We start from the raw sequence: 17,831 nt of genomic DNA, 5'->3' as shown, positions 1-17,831 counted from the left end.
CAATCAATGTCAAGTGGTGGGTTTCATCGTCTGGTCTCTAGTGACGGCGTTAGGTAGCGTCTGCAACTTATATATGATTCATGATTTCTATGTTTGAAAATGACAATGCCCTTGGGCCAAAGTAGTCTAGATCAAGTTATGTTTATTATCATTATGTGACACATCATGTTTAAGGATTTTTAGTTTTTTTTTTTTTTGTAAAACCAGAGAATTCCAATTGTTTATTTTCGGACGTATTAATTACACTTTTTAGTTGGTCACAGACGGGATGAAGCAGGGATGAATATTGGCCAGGTCGGGAGGTTACTTTTATGTTTCGCTACACCTCTACATTTGTCTAGGACATGACGTGGGCACAACGGTTTGATAAACATACAATGCGAGTGTATGACGTGCGTAGAAGGCAGCCATGGTAATCGGAATAATGCGACAACACCGGTGTTGTAGCCGCGTTCGACGATATATTACAATAAAATGTGACTGGTTGAATACTGGTACACAACGGCAATTATTATTAGCAGACATGCAGCTCGACAGGACGGAATGCGTGTTCGAAATACATATAATGCGCGCGTTGATAATTGTTAATTAATATCATCGTTAAGTGAGTTCGTAGACCAATGTATACATGTGTATATTGAGAGAGAGTGAGAGACAGAGAGAAAACTGGTTTCGGAACGCTCTGTATACGCGCACCGTCACCACCCCGTGTAACCGCACTGCCACCGATCACTACGTGAATTGTATACGCAGCGTTCGCTTCGAACAAGACGGATTCGTCTGGCCGTCACGAACGGTGCTATGGTCTCCTGCCCGCACCTACGCCAACAACGACGATGACGACGAACGGAGCGGTAATCGTGGGCGCCTCAGCGTGCGTGCGACGAACCGAAGACGCGACGAACGGTCTTGCCACACGAGTTCTCCCGCCCCGCACGGACGGGTAGCAGAAGCCAGTGGCGTATTTTCAATTTTTTCTGGGGGTGGGTCCACAGTTTATACATGATTAATATAAACTATATATTATATTGTAATAGTAAGAATTTTAGTTTATTTTTTAATTTTTGAAGAGGTTCTGGTGGGGCCAGTACCCCTGGACCCCCCCCCCCCCCCCGTAGATACGCCACTGACAGAAGCCGTCGGCGGACGCGTACCGACAATCGTTCGATGTTTTCGCGCACGGTTCGGGTCGACGGGGTAAGAATTCCCGAGGAACGGAACGATTGTTGTTTTTGGACCGCGGAACGGAGATTCGTGCGCCGGTGACTGAACACCCACCCCGTCGTTCGGGTGCAAGCGCGTACGGACGCGCGTCACAACACAACACGACCGTCCCCCTCCGCGGTGCTCTCGGGCACCTATGGCTGGCCGGGACGTGCGGGGTTGACCCTGACAAAGGCTGCCGCTGCACGGTGGGACGTATCGATTAATATTTCCCGGCCGCCTCCCCTCCGCGTCGTTTTTTTGACGGTCATTCGAAGGGATGGAATCGAACACGGCGGCGGCGGTGGCACGGCGATGCAGGAGTAGGAGGAGGAGGAGGAGGAGGAGGATGAGGAAGAGGCTGAGGAACACAGCGATGCTGGTGGCGGTGACGTTGGCTGGCGGCGGTAGAGGCGACGGCGGTGGTGGTAGCGGCGGCGGCGGCGGCGGTGCAGCTACGTTCTGACGCGGCGGATACACGCACAGACAGTGCTGCGCGGGCGCGCGTGTGTGTTGTTGTTATTGTTGTTGTTGTCGTCGTCGTCGTCGTCACCACAGCGCTGTACAGTGCCCGGTTACGAAAAATATTGTAGCGTTATCGGTTTTCTACGTTTTCGCACCGTGTTCGGCCGTCGCGCGAATCCGTACAAGTCGTGTGCACGTACCACACCGTCCGATCGCCGGCACCAGGGTCTTCGTGTGCCGATCGGTCGTGTTCCTCGTGTCCACCGGCCATCAGTAATATTCGTTCGTCACCGCCGCCGCTCACTCCCGGTCGGCTCTTCGGCGCACGCCGTGTCCGTCACTTTCGCCCCGTCCGCCGCGTCGAAAAACCGTATTGCAGTGCACGCGCGCACACGCACTACCACCGCTCTCGGTCGTCCGCGATAATGGGACCGAGGAAAAAATATTACTCGCCGAGACGACCGCCTCCGATAACCAGACGAACGCGGGACCGTGACCTTGAGACGATGACGACGGTTCAGTAGATCAGTGTCGCTGGTTCGTGTACGACTCCGAACTCCTCTCCCGCAACACGTCCGTAAATAACATTTATACACTCGTATACACGGGCGCGCGCGCTCGCGCGCACGTACTCCGCTCACCGTCGGCCGCGGCGAAAAAGGTGAGTGAAAATCGCTCGAAACGATATTTATTATTTACGTAACCGCAATGTTATTGTTTGTTTGTTGTTGTTGTTGTTCTCATTATTATTATTATTATTATTATTACTACCACCACTACTACTACTACTACCGCCACCACTACCAATCGTGTCCTGATAACGTCGAACAGGTTGGTCACGGTCCACCACGGATCGTAATGGTTTCCCTCCGCGTTTCGCGCGTGTCCTCTCATATCCGTTCGCGCATTCCGTCGACGACGGGCCGAAGTCGCGGACGCGTCAGTGGCGTTTTAAGGGCGGCCGATGAGTACCTGCTCCGTTACGTCGCTCGTACCGTTACGACGGCGGCGTATGGACGCGCGAAAACGGTTTACCAGCAGCAACCTAGTCCTACGATAACGATTCCGACGTTGGCAGTGCGCCGACGCGATGTCCGCGACAAGTGCACGCGATTTGCATAACGTTTGTTCACCTGGGCCGTACACGTTGAACGCAGCGCACTGCCGTCTACAGCGCGGTACGGTATTAATCATTGCCGTGCGCTCGCGTACGATTGTTTCCGGTGACACGGACAAAGGATCGAAACGAAACAAAACAAAAAAAAAAAAAACCTCCGTCCCTTAGCGGCGCTACGACGGTTTCGGCGGTGTAGGTGCGATCCCCTCCGTCGTTCGTGTCCGCCTCCTTGGCGTGTACCCCTTACCTATGTTGCCGCGCAGCTGACGTACCAGCCGATTGGAAACGTCACGGTGCTCCGAGTCGTTACGGCACACAAGAACGTTCAGCGGTAACAGCTGCTCCCCGTCCCCGGGTTGGGTGGGTCACGGGAATGCGACCGATGCCCAACACCGTACAGTTGGGCACCGCTACTACTACTACTAAACTGGTACAGCAATGCAGTTGTTACGGACTGCGGGTAGACGCGGTTTAAATCGCTGGTGCAAGTGTACACGACGTCGCACAGCACCGACCAACAATTGTGCACGACGTACGGTTTTACTTGTTGCCCGCACCACTTCTTCCGCGAAGATATCGCTCGTAAACAGTGGCGCCAAATGGTTTCCCCGAACGTACGTTTCGGGGTTTTGAGGCAATAAATGCATATTTCTGTTCGTTTCAAAACGGTTACCGTCGACAAGACGTTCGATCCCCAGGAAAACGTACCGAACATCCATCATGACGCCTACGCGTCCGGGGTTATTACCTTTGCCGCGCCATTGCTCTACTCCGTTTTTCAAAGCGTGCCTCTATCTCTCATCACAATCATCAATCGTCTAACCTAACACGGAATCGGAGCCCTGAAGACTTTGCGCCGTCCGAATAAAATTAATACCTATTTGATGGGCGTCAGGTACCTGCTTGAACTTGTACCCCTGTTCGAATTCCATTGTCCGCCATTGTAAGGAACGAATATATACCCGTTATCGTTTAGCGTCGCTCAGTAATCGATATTTTTCTATACACAAGCACTTCCTCGGTCGTGTTACGTCACGTACGACTTGAAAGTTATTTGTTCTACGTGTGGCGGTCAGTTGTCGAGGAAGTACCTCGTTGATCACACACAGTCGTATATCCGTCACTGAACGGATTTTCGACAGTATCAACTGATCTAAGAAATCATGATAGTAAAGTCAACACTTTTAAAACGCCGACGTCGAGTGTTGACATTTCCATAACACAAAAAGTTACGTAATTAGTGAATTATTTTTTATGCTTAAGCTTAATTTGCACGGACCACATTACAACCATAAAACGGTGGTTGATATGAATCACTTTTCTGTGTTCGTTAGAAGTCCGAACCGGCGACAATAGAACCGCACCACGACTACAAATATGGCGTATATTCCGTATTTCTATTGTTGTAACTTTTATTTTTTACAAAATGTATTTAGAACAAAAACGAACTTAGAAGAGGAAGCACTGTTGTTAATTTTATACAACAATATTGTTAATATATTATAATAATCATGATTATCGTGATAGTGGTGAGTGGTTAGAAAGTGGTTGGCGTGTCGTACCACAGCCGTCCGCAATTTAGTGGGCGATACTGTCATTCAGCTGCAACTGCTGTTTGGGGTTGCTATAAATTTATAAGACGAAACTGGGACAACACTAGCACAATATTGAGTAATAAACTTTTTATATAACTTTAAATATATTGAGAGGACCAGTGGCGTATACAGAAAATATTTTCGGGAGGGGCTACTATGGACAGAGTTAAATTACCACTGCTTTCTAAGAATTACTAACAAGACACAGTAGGTACTTATATACATTTCATTTACAGAATGTCCCAAAATAATTTGACGTTGGGCGTAAATTCTAAATAAGCATAAAGCACCATTAAAATATAACAAACGTTTAAAATAATTTTTAAGTTTTTTAAAACATTTGGGGGGGAGCTGTAGCCCACTAGACACCCCCCTATATACGATACTGCAAGGGGGGATGTGGAGGTCAGATTCCCCTAGGCTTTTTTTTCAAATGTTATAAAATAATGCTCTTAGCGTGAGAGCGTTAGAAACGTAAAAAAAAAAAAAAAAATAGTCATATAATAAAAATAATGTTGTTGCAAATTAGTTTGTAAATGATCTCTCCCCTTACAAAAGTTATGTATACGCCACTGAAGAAGACCATTAATGACCGGCAATATAATATTTAAAAAAAATGTAAAATAAAATATATTATATATTATATGTGTAAATTACAAATTATTTTTTTATTTTATATTGTTTATCGATTACGATTAAGAATGTACTTTGAGATAAACTGGTCGAAATTAAAAATTGAGCAATACTACATTTCCTATAAACGTCTAAGCCGGGACATATGAATGTCCCGAAAACATTTTTCGGGACACGACGTCCAAAACCAGTGATAATCCTGGTTTTCCGAGACGCATGGCAACCCTAATGCTGTTGGATGTGACGTTAAAAAATGGTCCGTCTGTGTACGACTGCGTTTATAATTTTACTGTATGTTATTAATATATTGATCACTAGCGATCACCATTTTGTTGTCGTAGCGTGATTATAATATGGTCCATGAGTCTCAATTTAAAATATGTAGATATTATTAACCCGATTAGGTACCCATGCAGTGCCGTAAAAACCGAATGTGCAAAGGGTGAATTGCATACGGGCCTCGAACTATATATTATCAGGCCTCAAAAGGTCAAATACTGAAAAACGTTTGATGATTAGGAGCCTCAAGATTTTGATTCGTACACAGGCCTCGAATGGTCTAGTTACAACACTGTACCATGGGTTATGCTTATTTATCGCCATATCATCTCAAAGATAGTTATCATTGATTAAAATTACATAAGTATGAACAATTAAAACCTATAATATTTTATGACAGTAGTTTAAGTTATTTATTTCATCTCAATGTATCAGTAGAAGATAATTAATCTCGGCGTGTAGAACTAATATAATTCATTATACCTAATATTTATTATTTTAAATAAAATAATGCATGTTATCAAATTGTTATTTTCTAGTATAATTTTATTTCCAATTAATCAATAAACAAATAAAATAATAATAATTAATAATAAAATATAATATAATTATGATTAATTATTATTAATTAATAATTTATCCGTTTGCATTTGATAATTTTGTAAAGCAACCATATTAAATTTGATTAAATTTATATGTTTATTATTTATGTGGATGTTTAGTGATCTACATAGGTACTGAATTAACAGAAGTTTTTTTTTATAAGGCGTTAAATAAAACTTCACAATCTAACTTAACTTTCAAAACCTTTTAAGACGGTAAAATACTCAATTTTCATCAATTTCATTAGATAGAAAATTATTGATTTTTAAAATCTTGATAATTTATAGAAGTATAAAATTAAAAAGAAATATTAAATAAAACCATAAAATAATCTTTCATAATTGAGTGATAAAATCCTTAATTTTTAAGAGCTTTTATTATTTACATATAATGTAAAAACTATTAAGTTTTCTATAATTTTAATCGTTGAATAATAATAAAACTACAAAATAGTAGTTTTCTATATTGTAATATGCAATTCTACTTTATTAAAAAATCTCATGCAGCAGACAAAGAAAATATGAACTCTGTTCAATATTGTCCAAATTTAAATTATTTTTTCAAAAATAAATTTTATTATTCTATAAACCTAGGCTCAGAAATATTACATGATTTCTATTAAAGCTTAAACCTGTTCAGTGAACATTACACATTACTTTTTAATACTAAAGATAAGTATAACTTCATTCATCTCTGGCCAAATCAATGATAAGTTAATATTTCACATTTTAGTACAACATACTCAAATAGGAAACAGTAAAATAAAAATTTAAAACGTAATGATATATTTGTATATTGCAGTGCTTACATTTTTTACAGAATTTTTCAATTTTATTATTATTCTAGTTCTTAACTAGGTGGTTTTTCATTCCTATTTTCTTTTGGTTTTATAACTTCTGACATTAATTTCCTCCATAACTCTTGTTCCATTCCATTATTAATTCCTCTGGCTTCTTAAAATAACTCGTTGTTAGTTTTCTTCATAAGTAATTAGTCTTATTTATGTTTACTTATTTGCTTTGGTGTAATGTTTTGAATAAAAGCAAGAAAAAAAACTAACTAGTTAAAACTAAAACTTAATTTAGACTTCTAGAGTTAGTTAAAAAGCATAAAATTAAGAAATTGACTGCATAGAAGATATACTAGTCCTTAAAAATATTCATGGTAATTATAATTTAAATATTAAGTTTAAGTAGGAACACTATTATCAAATACTTCAATATTAGTTTTATTTCATTTTGATGTGTTATAAATATATTTTAATTCTATATTTTTGTGTAACATATGCATATGAGTCTTAGAAATATTGATGAATCAAAATATATATTAAATTCATTTACAAAATAAAGTTATTATTAGTGAAGATTTATAATTAATAACTCATGTAATAAAATATTATCAGTGAACATTTTGATCATAGATTAAGTTGTACAATTCTACAGATATATTTTACTTATTAATACTATATTTTAATTTAATACATTTGTTATTATATCACAATCTTGAAGTTAATGAATTTGATTTTTGTTTAAAAATATTATAAATAACAAAAGGTTTACATATTGAAATTATTTAATTTATTCAAAAATATCTAGTATATTCTAAAATTATTTAATTACCAATCTACAGGTTGTAATTTTATAAATTTTGATAAAATATAAACAACTATTAGTGTGAATGTAACAAAACATATTACAAATAAATACCATGATTCTTCATCAAAAACATCTGTAAAAGCAGGTAGTTGATTGTAGAATCCATTGATAATTGTTGTAGTATAATGTTCTTTTTTGGCCATTTTATTTTACCGTTTTCCCTTTTTATTCTCAGTCTTCTTAGCAGAAACTTCAATTATTTCTTCTTTGGGTGCTAATGGAGTAATATGTTTGTTAAACTGTTGAAATATTTCCAATATATTCAGATTCTCACATTTAAATAAAACAGATTCACCATTCACTGCAAGTAAACATTTTATTAAATGTTTTGGTATCACAAATATAAATAATTAATAATTGTACCTAATGAAATATCAATAGTTGGTTCACTTCTATCATTGACAACTTCGTTTTTTACAAGACAGAGAGGATTTGTGTCGATCACTTTAGGCGATAGCATGTAATACATGAAATTTCTGAAACAACAAAATATATCAAATATATATATTCAAATTACACATATACAATTATGTATAATTTATATTTTTTGTTTTAGGAATAAACAATATAAAAATAATCATGGAAGCAAATTTTATTATACAACAGGATCCAATCAACTTTAAAGCAGTTTATGAAAACGTAAATGGACATTTCAATGGAAGTTAGTATTTTAAATTTAATAAGTCACACATTATATTGAATGCAAATTAAAATGTATATATTAAATTACTGTGTATAAATAAATAAATATATATATATATGTCTAGAACATTTTAATATATTTAAAAATATGATAAAATGTATTGCTATTATTTAATTTAGTCAATGATAAGATCAAATTACATTTTGATTTCATATAGTGAACATATTTTTAACATAAATAAATTATTTACTCATGAGTACAAAATAAAAAAACTAATTTCGTGAGGATAGATCGTAAAATCACAATGGTAAAATATATAAGAAACGAATTTCCATTGTTTTTTTTTGTTAATAATCGTTTTCTACATAAAATCCTACGAAAACTGGATATGAAACATTCCGAATCCAAAATGGCCAATATGGCTTTATGAGTTCAAAAAATGTTTATAACAATTAAAATTGTAAGCCGTTTAAAACAATTACCTTGCTGTGACGGCATTTTGACTAAAAGGATCAAACTTGACCAACACTCTTTTGACGGGCTTTAAGTTCAATAATTGCGTTTGTTTTTTTACTGCACTCACTAAACCCGACGACCTTGTTTTCGAGCCGGAAAATGGCAGAGACATGGTTCCCAGAGGCAAGCGGTAGTCGTATGTTTTTTTTTTCGGAAACTTAATCAATAAAAGCTCTGCGGGAGCAGCAGCTGCAGAGGCAGCAGTAGTGCAAACATTTGATAATATACAATAGATAAACCTAACATTGAGGTTAAGACTGATGCCGCAGTACCACGGTCACGGTGACTACCGTTGCTGCGTCCGCCATTAGTATTTGTCGATCGAGCAACGTAAAAAGAACGACGAAAATTAAATCCAGTTGGGCTGCACTGGTCGTTGGGCTTGGATCTTCGACGTGTGTACTTTGTTGTGATTTTTTTTTATTCTGTAATCAGCCTTTCGGTTTTTTATTTTTCACATTATATAATTTCGATTATATTAAAAAAAAAAAAAAAAAAAATCCCAAACAATAATGTGTTCGTTCAGTTGATCCTCACCACCAACAATGTCCGGCGTTTGTCTTTAGGGTGTACGAATTCTGCTGCCGCCGCAACCGTCACCACCGGAACAAGACATGTATCCCGTCGGCCAACGTGAGTACACACACATACACACACACATACACGCGCGCGCTCACTGTAGCTTTGTGTATAATTGATCAACAGAGGCAATGACCTCCATTCCTAGAATAATTTGGAATATCGTTTGTCTCTGGCTGACGGGTGATTTTGGCCCTATCGTCCCGTTCCTGTTTCGTCTCGATTTCTCAATGCGACCCGCCTTTGCGCGCCGAGCAATACCGTTTCATTTTAATCTTCCTCTCCCCCCTCCTCAATTTTTTTTAAATTCTTCCTCGCCACTGTGTGCGATAGTCCATGGATGTCGCCGTCGTTTGTAGCACGCGATGCTGCGAAATATGTACTTGGCAAATATCTTCGTAAATTATGTATGCGATAAATTTTGAAGCCATTGCTAGGTCCCAGAATTCGGGCAATATGTACGAACGGTCTTCAAAAGTTAGCAAATATTTTTTTACGCGCCAATTCGTAATTTAACATAGATATATGGTTGTGCGTCTCACCTTTTGACTGGATTCTGTTTTTTTATTTTTTATCACTTACACCATTGAGTCATATTTTCGGTTTACGATTATTTTTGAGAACTTATATTTATAAATAATAAAATATAATTAGTAAATGTTTAATACTCTTAAGTTAATATAGGTATAAATAAATATTTTATTAAATATAAATGATAATAATCTTAACATTAAAATGTTAATATTGCTTAGTACTAGGTACTTAACTAAAATTTTTATTTATTTGTAATTTAATTTATTATAACTGGAATATTGTTGGTTTAAATGTCTATTAATTGTTAAATGTTATATTACTCAGGTTTCAATTAATTTCATTTTGTCGACAAAAAATATATTAGGGTTATATAAAATTGTTCTAGTTATTTATTATTATGTACTTGTAATTTTTAATCTACTTATGTTTAAGATAGATCAGATATGAAATACTTTTTCTTATTAGTTTAATCAATTTGTTATAATCTTTAACCCGTTGTAAAATGACTGCACTTTTTTTACACCTTTAATAGAACATTTACATTTATACTTCAATTATTGATATTTATATAATATGAGTCAATAATATACAATCAATAACATATTTAAAAGGTATACTGAGCGTCAATGATTGAAATATAAAATGTAAATGTTTTATTTGAGAACCAAAAAAGTATGGTCATTTTGAGGATAGCATGACTAATACTGGGTTAATTTGTTTAAATCTATTAAAACATTAATAATTTTACCATAAAAAATTTCAATTAATATTTGCAGTGGTGGCTTGAGTTTCTATAACTCGGGGAGTAAATTTCAATTATAACTATCTACCTCCCCCCCCCCATACAAAACTATTATTAGTATTATTTCAAATAACTTAAACATTGTTAAGACCACTATTGTTGATAGTATTACATTAAAAAAATATAGATGAATTGTGAATTATAATTTTTAGCATATTACATATACTTCAGTTAACTATCCATAGTAGATAATACCTCCTTTTATGTATCAAGAGCAATTGCTCCAAGTTATCTTATAGCAGGCTGCTTCTGAATATTTATGTACAATAAAATTGTATTTGCCCTCTTTTAATGCAACGTATACTTATTTTTTAAATTAAATTCTGAACCAATGATTATACTTAATATATGAATAATATTTAGTGACACTGTTTTCTAAATTTAAGTTTTTTGGTATTAGTAATCTCATTAAGCTTCTTATATTATTCTTTTGATTTACAAAATTTTTAAATTTATATATGAACCTATTATATTGTATATTTTTATTAATTCATATTATACATCAGTATAAAATAATTTTAATTTTTTGATAAAAAATTTTGATATTTATACCGTATTTCATGGTAGTCTTCAAATAATTTTTTTTATGTTATTAAATATCATGTTCTTATTTATATTGTATCAACAAATTTTTTATTGCTTAATTCATCGGATAATTTTAGTTTGGTTCTCGTGTCAGGAAATAACTTAACTAACCTATTTTGTTATATTAAGCAAGAAAATTTGAGTGTGTCTTAACATTTACTTTTTTTTTTATGATTATTATATATTTTCATCAGTTATATGTTGGAAATATATACTAATCAATTTTATTATTCCATCTACTTATAAGTATTAACTAAATATTAATCTAGGTATTAAAGTTATAGAATTGAAAAATAATTTTATAAATATGCTTTTCTTAATTTAATGGAGTTGGGTACTTTTTTCTTTCTATAAAAAATTGATATATTGATAATAGATAGATCATTTTTTTTTTTCATTGCTAATAATTATATTTTATTTGTAGTTATTTATTTGATTTATAAAATTATGTTTTAGCACCCGCGCCACCTGTTGCAGCTCCAGTACCGGTTGGTGTACCAGGAGCAATGGGAGTTCTGCAACCGCAGGCTCCTGCATTGCAACCACAACTAGTTGATGTACCTGGTAATGTTTAATATTAATTAATTTAGTTTATATTTCACAATGAACTTGTTTTGATAATCTTGGCTATTGGGTAGTATTGATCTGAAGAGTTAATAACAATTTCAAATTAAAATAGGTATTTAATATATTATGTATACATCAAAAATTTAAGTTTAAAAAACTTTTGTTTGTGTTTATATTTTTTCTGTTTCCTTTTAATTTTAAATCTTTTTTCAAGAATTAAGATTACCAAAATTAATTATAATTGTAATAGATATTTTTTATTAATTTTTAATATTAAACAATCCATATTTGTTTTAGTATTTAACTGTCCACGTCGACCGAATTTGGGACGTGAAGGCAGACCGATTGTACTGCGTGCTAATCATTTTCAAATATCTATGCCCCGTGGTTATGTACATCATTACGATATAAACATTCAACCTGACAAATGTCCACGAAAAGTTAATCGTGAAATTATAGAAACTATGGTTCATGCATATAGTAAACTTTTTGGTAATCTGAGACCTGTATTTGATGGTCGCAACAATTTATACACAAGAGATCCATTGCCAATCGGAAATGATCGAATGGAATTAGAAGTATGGTTTTTTATTTATATCTTAAAAATAATATTTAATTGTATTGGTCATTATTTTAGGTAACACTGCCTGGGGAAGGTAAAGATAGAGTATTCCGTGTTAATATTAAATGGTTAGCCCAAGTATCATTATTTGCTTTAGAAGAAGCATTAGAAGGTCGCACAAGACAAATACCATATGATGCTATTTTAGTAAGTTAACTTTATTATTAAGTAAATATTTTTGTCTTTGTATTAACTGCTGTTTTAATTCAATAGGCTTTAGATGTAGTTATGAGACATCTTCCATCGATGACCTATACACCAGTTGGTCGATCTTTTTTTTCTTCACCTGAAGGATACTACCATCCATTAGGTGGTGGTAGGGAGGTTTGGTTTGGTTTTCACCAATCTGTTAGACCATCACAATGGAAAATGATGCTTAATATTGATGGTAATTTATTATCAAAAAATAAATAAAAATAAAGCTTAATTAATGTATATTTTTTCAAATAGTGTCTGCAACTGCTTTTTACAAAGCACAACCAGTAATAGAATTCATGTGTGAAGTGTTGGACATTAGGGATATTGGTGAACAACGAAAGCCATTAACAGATTCACAAAGAGTTAAATTTACAAAAGAAATAAAAGGTCTTAAAATAGAAATTACACATTGTGGAGCTATGCGAAGAAAATATAGAGTTTGTAATGTTACAAGAAGGCCTGCTCAAATGCAATCGTAAGCCATATGTTTTTTAAATTTTAAACATTATATACATTTATATAAAATGCATTTTTTTTAGTTTCCCGTTGCAATTAGAAAATGGTCAAACAGTAGAATGCACAGTAGCTAAATATTTCTTAGACAAATACAAGATGAAACTACGGTATCCACATTTACCCTGTCTTCAAGTTGGACAGGAACATAAACATACATATCTTCCTTTAGAGGTATATTTGTTTTATTAAAACCAATTTTAGTTAAATTAATTAACTGTGAACTATTTTTTTATTAGGTCTGTAACATAGTTGCGGGTCAACGATGTATTAAAAAATTAACTGATATGCAAACATCAACTATGATCAAAGCAACTGCACGAAGTGCCCCAGATCGTGAAAGAGAGATTAACTCATTGGTTCGTCGAGCCGATTTCAATAATGATTCATATGTACAAGAATTTGGTCTTACTATATCAAATAGCATGATGGAAGTACGGGGTCGTGTTTTACCACCACCAAAATTACAATATGGTGGACGAACTCTTCCTAATCAAGTAAAAATAAAGTTTTTATTGTTATAGTATGATTAATTTATTTTCCTTATATCATTTTCAATTTATATTATTTCAAGGGAGGATTAAATGTTCAACAAACTAAACAACAAGCTTTACCAAATCAAGGAGTTTGGGATATGAGAGGCAAACAGTTCTTTACAGGTGTAGAAATTCGTAATTGGGCAATAGCTTGTTTTGCCCCACAAAGAACTGTTCGTGAAGATGCCTTAAGGTAACATAATTTTTATTTTGGGAATATTACAAGATTGGTTTATTTTTAATTTTGTTAATATCTTATATAATATATATTATTTCTACAGGAATTTTACAACACAACTTCAAAAGATAAGTAGTGATGCTGGAATGCCAATTGTTGGCCAGCCATGTTTTTGTATGTAAAATTTAAATGGATTATTATTTTATCAAACTAATTATTTTTATTACAGGTAAATATGCAACGGGGCCTGACCAAGTCGAACCAATGTTTCGTTATTTAAAATCAACATTTACTGGGTTACAACTTGTTGTTGTTGTTTTACCTGGAAAAACTCCTGTTTATGGTGTGTATATTTTTATCTAGTATTTTGTGTTTAAATCAATGTTTACATGCATTTGATTTTTTATATTTTTGTATTTATTAATAGCTGAAGTTAAACGAGTTGGAGATACTGTTCTTGGAATGGCTACTCAATGTGTTCAAGCTAAAAATGTTAATAAAACATCTCCCCAAACTTTATCAAATTTATGTTTAAAAATCAATGTGAAATTAGGTGGCATAAATAGCATTCTTGTACCAAGTATCAGACCTAAAGTATGTAAACTGATTAAAAAGCTAAAATTTATTTTGTTTAACCATGATCAAATAAAATGTTATAGGTATTCAATGAGCCCGTGATATTTTTGGGCGCAGATGTAACTCATCCACCTGCAGGTGACAATAAAAAACCTTCTATTGCAGCAGTTGTGGGATCTATGGATGCACATCCTAGTCGTTATGCTGCTACAGTACGTGTTCAACAACATAGACAAGAAATCATTCAAGAACTTAGTTCTATGGTCAGGTATGATGTATATAGAAATAATTATTGTACTTAAAATGTTAATGTTGAAATGATTAATTTCAGAGAACTGCTTATAATGTTTTATAAGAGCACTGGCGGTTATAAACCTCATAGAATAATATTATATCGTGATGGTGTATCTGAGGGACAATTTCCTCATGTATGTTTTTGATTTATATTTTGTTTTTTTATACTTCAAATTTATACTTAGTTTATAATTTACTTTAAATTTATAAATATTTTATAGGTCCTACAACACGAACTTACAGCTATTCGTGAGGCTTGTATAAAATTGGAAGGTGATTACAAACCTGGAATCACATTTATTATTGTTCAAAAACGTCATCACACAAGGTTTATTTTTAACTTTTTTTTTAATATTTAAGTTGTTTTATTTAAATATGTTTTTATTAGATTGTTTTGTGCTGATAAAAAAGAACAATCTGGAAAATCTGGAAATATTCCAGCTGGTACAACAGTTGATGTTGGAATAACACATCCTACAGAATTTGATTTTTACCTATGTAGTCATCAAGGAATTCAGGTAATACTTTTTAGATTTTACATTCTTATATTATTTACTAACTTAAATAATAATTAACAGGGAACAAGTAGGCCGAGTCATTATCATGTTCTATGGGATGACAATCATTTTGAGTCTGATGAATTGCAATGCTTAACATACCAATTATGTCATACATATGTTAGATGTACACGATCTGTATCTATACCAGCACCTGCATATTATGCTCACTTGGTTGCATTTAGAGCTCGATATCATTTAGTTGAAAAAGAACATGACAGGTAAAATTATTTAATTTATACATGCATTATGCTATTATTAAACATTTTCTATTTGTGTGAAAAATAGATTATAAAATGCATTTTTAATTATACTCGTAGAATTTAGTTTTTGAATGTGAAGTCAAATTTTATTATTTTGTGTAACACTTACCAAATCCTACCTTGCATCAATTTTTGGACTCGACAAAAATAAAAACTACCAATGGATTTTTTCAAATCATTATTACTTACATATATATATTTTTTAATTATAGTTAAATTTTAAGTATTACACCTATGTGGTAGTAAGAGGGTATGAGAAAAAAAATTTGGTTTTTCTGTTTATTATGCTTTCCAGTAAAGTTTTACATGAAACAATAGATTATGTTAAAATGTTAAATTAGTTGCTCATTTAGTCCTGGATCAAGGTTTAATTGATTAGCTGTTAGCTATGATATAACAAATTTTAAGTATAATATGAGTTAATTTGGCTAGTAAAGCAAGCAATTAAATTTGATAACAGAAAAAACCTTTAATATAATTTAAGATGATACTAGAGTAAATTGTTTTTAATATTAACTTGAAACTAAAATTTAATTATATAAAATTGTATGTTTGTAATATGTGTCTTTAAAAATTCCTAATTCATTAAATATTAAGTATTTGGGATGACAAGGTTTTCATTCTTATGTGTACAAGCTCAGTTTTCACATACATATTAATTAAAATTTTTAATTGAGAGTTCTTGTTGAAATACCTGATATTCATCAGTTATATTCCTTGTGCTTAAAATGCATCCAAATTATTAAAAATGGTTATAGTTTTGGTGATACAGTGAAATTTCTATTTAAGAAAATGTTCTTTTTTATTAAATATTGTTAAAACCATAACCTTCATTGTTAATCATTTGTATATCTTTATATCTCTGTATAACAAATCTTTTTTTGTACAATGTACTAATACAGTCATTATCAAATATTAAACATTGTTAAAACTAAAATGAATAATGAAATAAAACTCAGTCATTATTATTTCACATATGTTTTGAATATTACTATATAGCTTATTTTATAGATGGAAACAGTTTATATGGTTTATTAGGTTTTTGACTTTTTTTTTACTTCTCAACTAAGATATATATATTTATATTTATGTTTATGTTAAAAATTCAAAATGTTAAATTGTATATTTATGTATAATTTTATTTGTTTCCATATGTTTTTTTATTTATGTCAAATTATTTATTTTCAGTGGTGAAGGTTCACATCAATCTGGTTGTAGTGAAGATCGAACACCAGGAGCAATGGCTCGAGCCATCACAGTACATGCTGACACAAAGAAAGTTATGTACTTTGCTTAAGACACCAAAATCGAAAAAAAATAATTGATTACCATTTAACAATTCTATTTATATTAGGCATAGACCAGTTACAACTTATCTTGCCAATCTTTGCCTTAAGTGTAACTGAGGCCAAAATATTCTGTTTTCGATCCCTGACAATTATTTTTTAAGTATTCATAATCTTTATTTTTTTACATTTTAATATCCATTTAGTTTTTAGAAAATTTCCAAAGTTCAATTTTGTTGTTGCTAGTATTTGTTATGTTACCTATTTTTCTTTCTTTTATTCTAATCAAAATTAGACATCACTTGATTGCTTCCAATATCGTAGTTATGCGAAAATTCTAGTCTAGCAGGTGTTTCGAAAACATTTTTCGAATAGCAACAGCAGCAATGAAAAATGCATTCCTCTTTTAAAATATATGATTATTGTATAATATTATTTCTTATTATTGTTAAGTGTGTATTATAGTCATAATTAGTAATTGTTTGTATTCCAATTTACCTGCCAACTTAATCTCTACTTATCTGATTTTTTTCTTCGATTCTCGAGCTTAAATAATTTTAATTATGATTAGCTATTAATTATATTTTGTTTTCCGGTTTGTTCGTTATTTCCCATTTGTTGTTGATATAGTATAATTTTAAGTGTGGTTCTCAAAAACAAAACTAGAAATGTGGTACCAATCATTGTTTAATATCTCAATAGTCTTAATTTCATAAGTTAAAAATAACATCTAATATTCTAGACTAGTATTTTTAAATGTCTAATGGCTTTAACTCTTTTACATTACATTTGTATTATGTTGATAATTGAAATTAATTATATCTTATTTTTATAATTTGGTATTATACCTGAAGTATATTAATTGGTTAAAACATTTTTATTTTGATTTAAGTAATGACAAACACTAATTGTACCTGATATTTAAGAACTATAAACCTTAATGTTAGCAGTTAAGCTTACAATTTAAATTGTATAAAAATAGACAAGATCAAATGTTTAGGTTACTAAAAATATAATGTACATTCAATTTTA

The 17,831-nt window shown here is 32.9% G+C and overlaps 3 protein-coding genes across 4 annotated transcripts; 1 reads left to right on the top strand and 2 right to left on the bottom strand.

Moving 5' to 3' along the window:
* Nucleotides 1–1,681: 1,681 nt before the first annotated feature.
* On the top strand, nt 1,682–16,810 carry LOC112684659 (protein argonaute-2). Of its 2 annotated transcripts, XM_025556289.1 has the most exons (19): nt 1,682–2,329; nt 8,107–8,211; nt 11,666–11,773; nt 12,074–12,354; nt 12,414–12,545; nt 12,612–12,786; nt 12,849–13,071; nt 13,136–13,283; nt 13,349–13,606; nt 13,684–13,838; nt 13,927–13,997; nt 14,053–14,166; nt 14,251–14,417; nt 14,483–14,667; nt 14,731–14,827; nt 14,915–15,021; nt 15,082–15,211; nt 15,272–15,471; nt 16,702–16,810. In XM_025556289.1, the coding sequence occupies exons 2-19, from the start codon at nt 8,130–8,132 to the stop codon at nt 16,808–16,810; spliced, it is 2,742 nt and encodes a 913-aa protein (XP_025412074.1). In that variant the 5' UTR covers nt 1,682–2,329; nt 8,107–8,129. The 2 variants fall into 2 exon arrangements, with proteins under 2 accessions (XP_025412074.1, XP_025412085.1); XM_025556300.1 differs by lacking the exons at nt 1,682–2,329; nt 8,107–8,211 and adding an exon at nt 9,324–9,342.
* LOC112684692 lies at nt 7,492–7,711 on the bottom strand. Its single transcript, XM_025556336.1, has one exon. The coding sequence runs from the start codon at nt 7,691–7,693 to the stop codon at nt 7,511–7,513; it is 183 nt and encodes a 60-aa protein (XP_025412121.1). The 5' UTR covers nt 7,694–7,711; the 3' UTR covers nt 7,492–7,510.
* LOC112684672 (39S ribosomal protein L53, mitochondrial) lies at nt 7,603–8,931 on the bottom strand. The gene is made up of 3 exons (XM_025556311.1): nt 8,676–8,931; nt 7,914–8,026; nt 7,603–7,851 (listed from the first exon to the last, which is right to left on the bottom strand). The coding sequence occupies exons 1-3, from the start codon at nt 8,819–8,821 to the stop codon at nt 7,700–7,702; spliced, it is 411 nt and encodes a 136-aa protein (XP_025412096.1). The 5' UTR covers nt 8,822–8,931; the 3' UTR covers nt 7,603–7,699.
* Nucleotides 16,811–17,831: the final 1,021 nt, after the last annotated feature.

Source organism: Sipha flava, unplaced genomic scaffold, assembly GCF_003268045.1.
Source record: "Sipha flava isolate LNK unplaced genomic scaffold, YSA_version1 105_pilon_pilon, whole genome shotgun sequence".
NCBI lineage: Eukaryota > Metazoa > Arthropoda > Insecta > Hemiptera > Aphididae > Sipha > Sipha flava.
Note: the sequence above shows the minus strand (reverse complement) of the source record. Positions and strands in the feature narration are given on the sequence as shown.

What these genes read in the sequence shown, in the direction of transcription:
- LOC112684692 (XM_025556336.1), bottom strand. Translation starts at nt 7,693, where the DNA reads ATGGCCAAAAAAGAACATTATACTACAACAATTATCAATGGATTCTAC.
- LOC112684659 (XM_025556289.1), top strand. Translation starts at nt 8,130, where the DNA reads ATGGAAGCAAATTTTATTATACAACAGGATCCAATCAACTTTAAAGCA. An exon ending in ATGATCGAATGGAATTAGAA is followed by an intron (nt 12,355 to 12,413) that starts GTATGGTTTTTT and finishes TCATTATTTTAG; the next exon opens with GTAACACTGCCTGGGGAAGG. An exon ending in AATGATGCTTAATATTGATG is followed by an intron (nt 12,787 to 12,848) that starts GTAATTTATTAT and finishes TTTTTCAAATAG; the next exon opens with TGTCTGCAACTGCTTTTTAC.
- LOC112684672 (XM_025556311.1), bottom strand. Translation starts at nt 8,821, where the DNA reads ATGTCTCTGCCATTTTCCGGCTCGAAAACAAGGTCGTCGGGTTTAGTG. An exon ending in CAAAATGCCGTCACAGCAAG is followed by an intron (nt 8,027 to 8,675) that starts GTAATTGTTTTA and finishes TTGTTGTTTCAG; the next exon opens with AAATTTCATGTATTACATGC. An exon ending in AACTATTGATATTTCATTAG is followed by an intron (nt 7,852 to 7,913) that starts GTACAATTATTA and finishes GTTTACTTGCAG; the next exon opens with TGAATGGTGAATCTGTTTTA.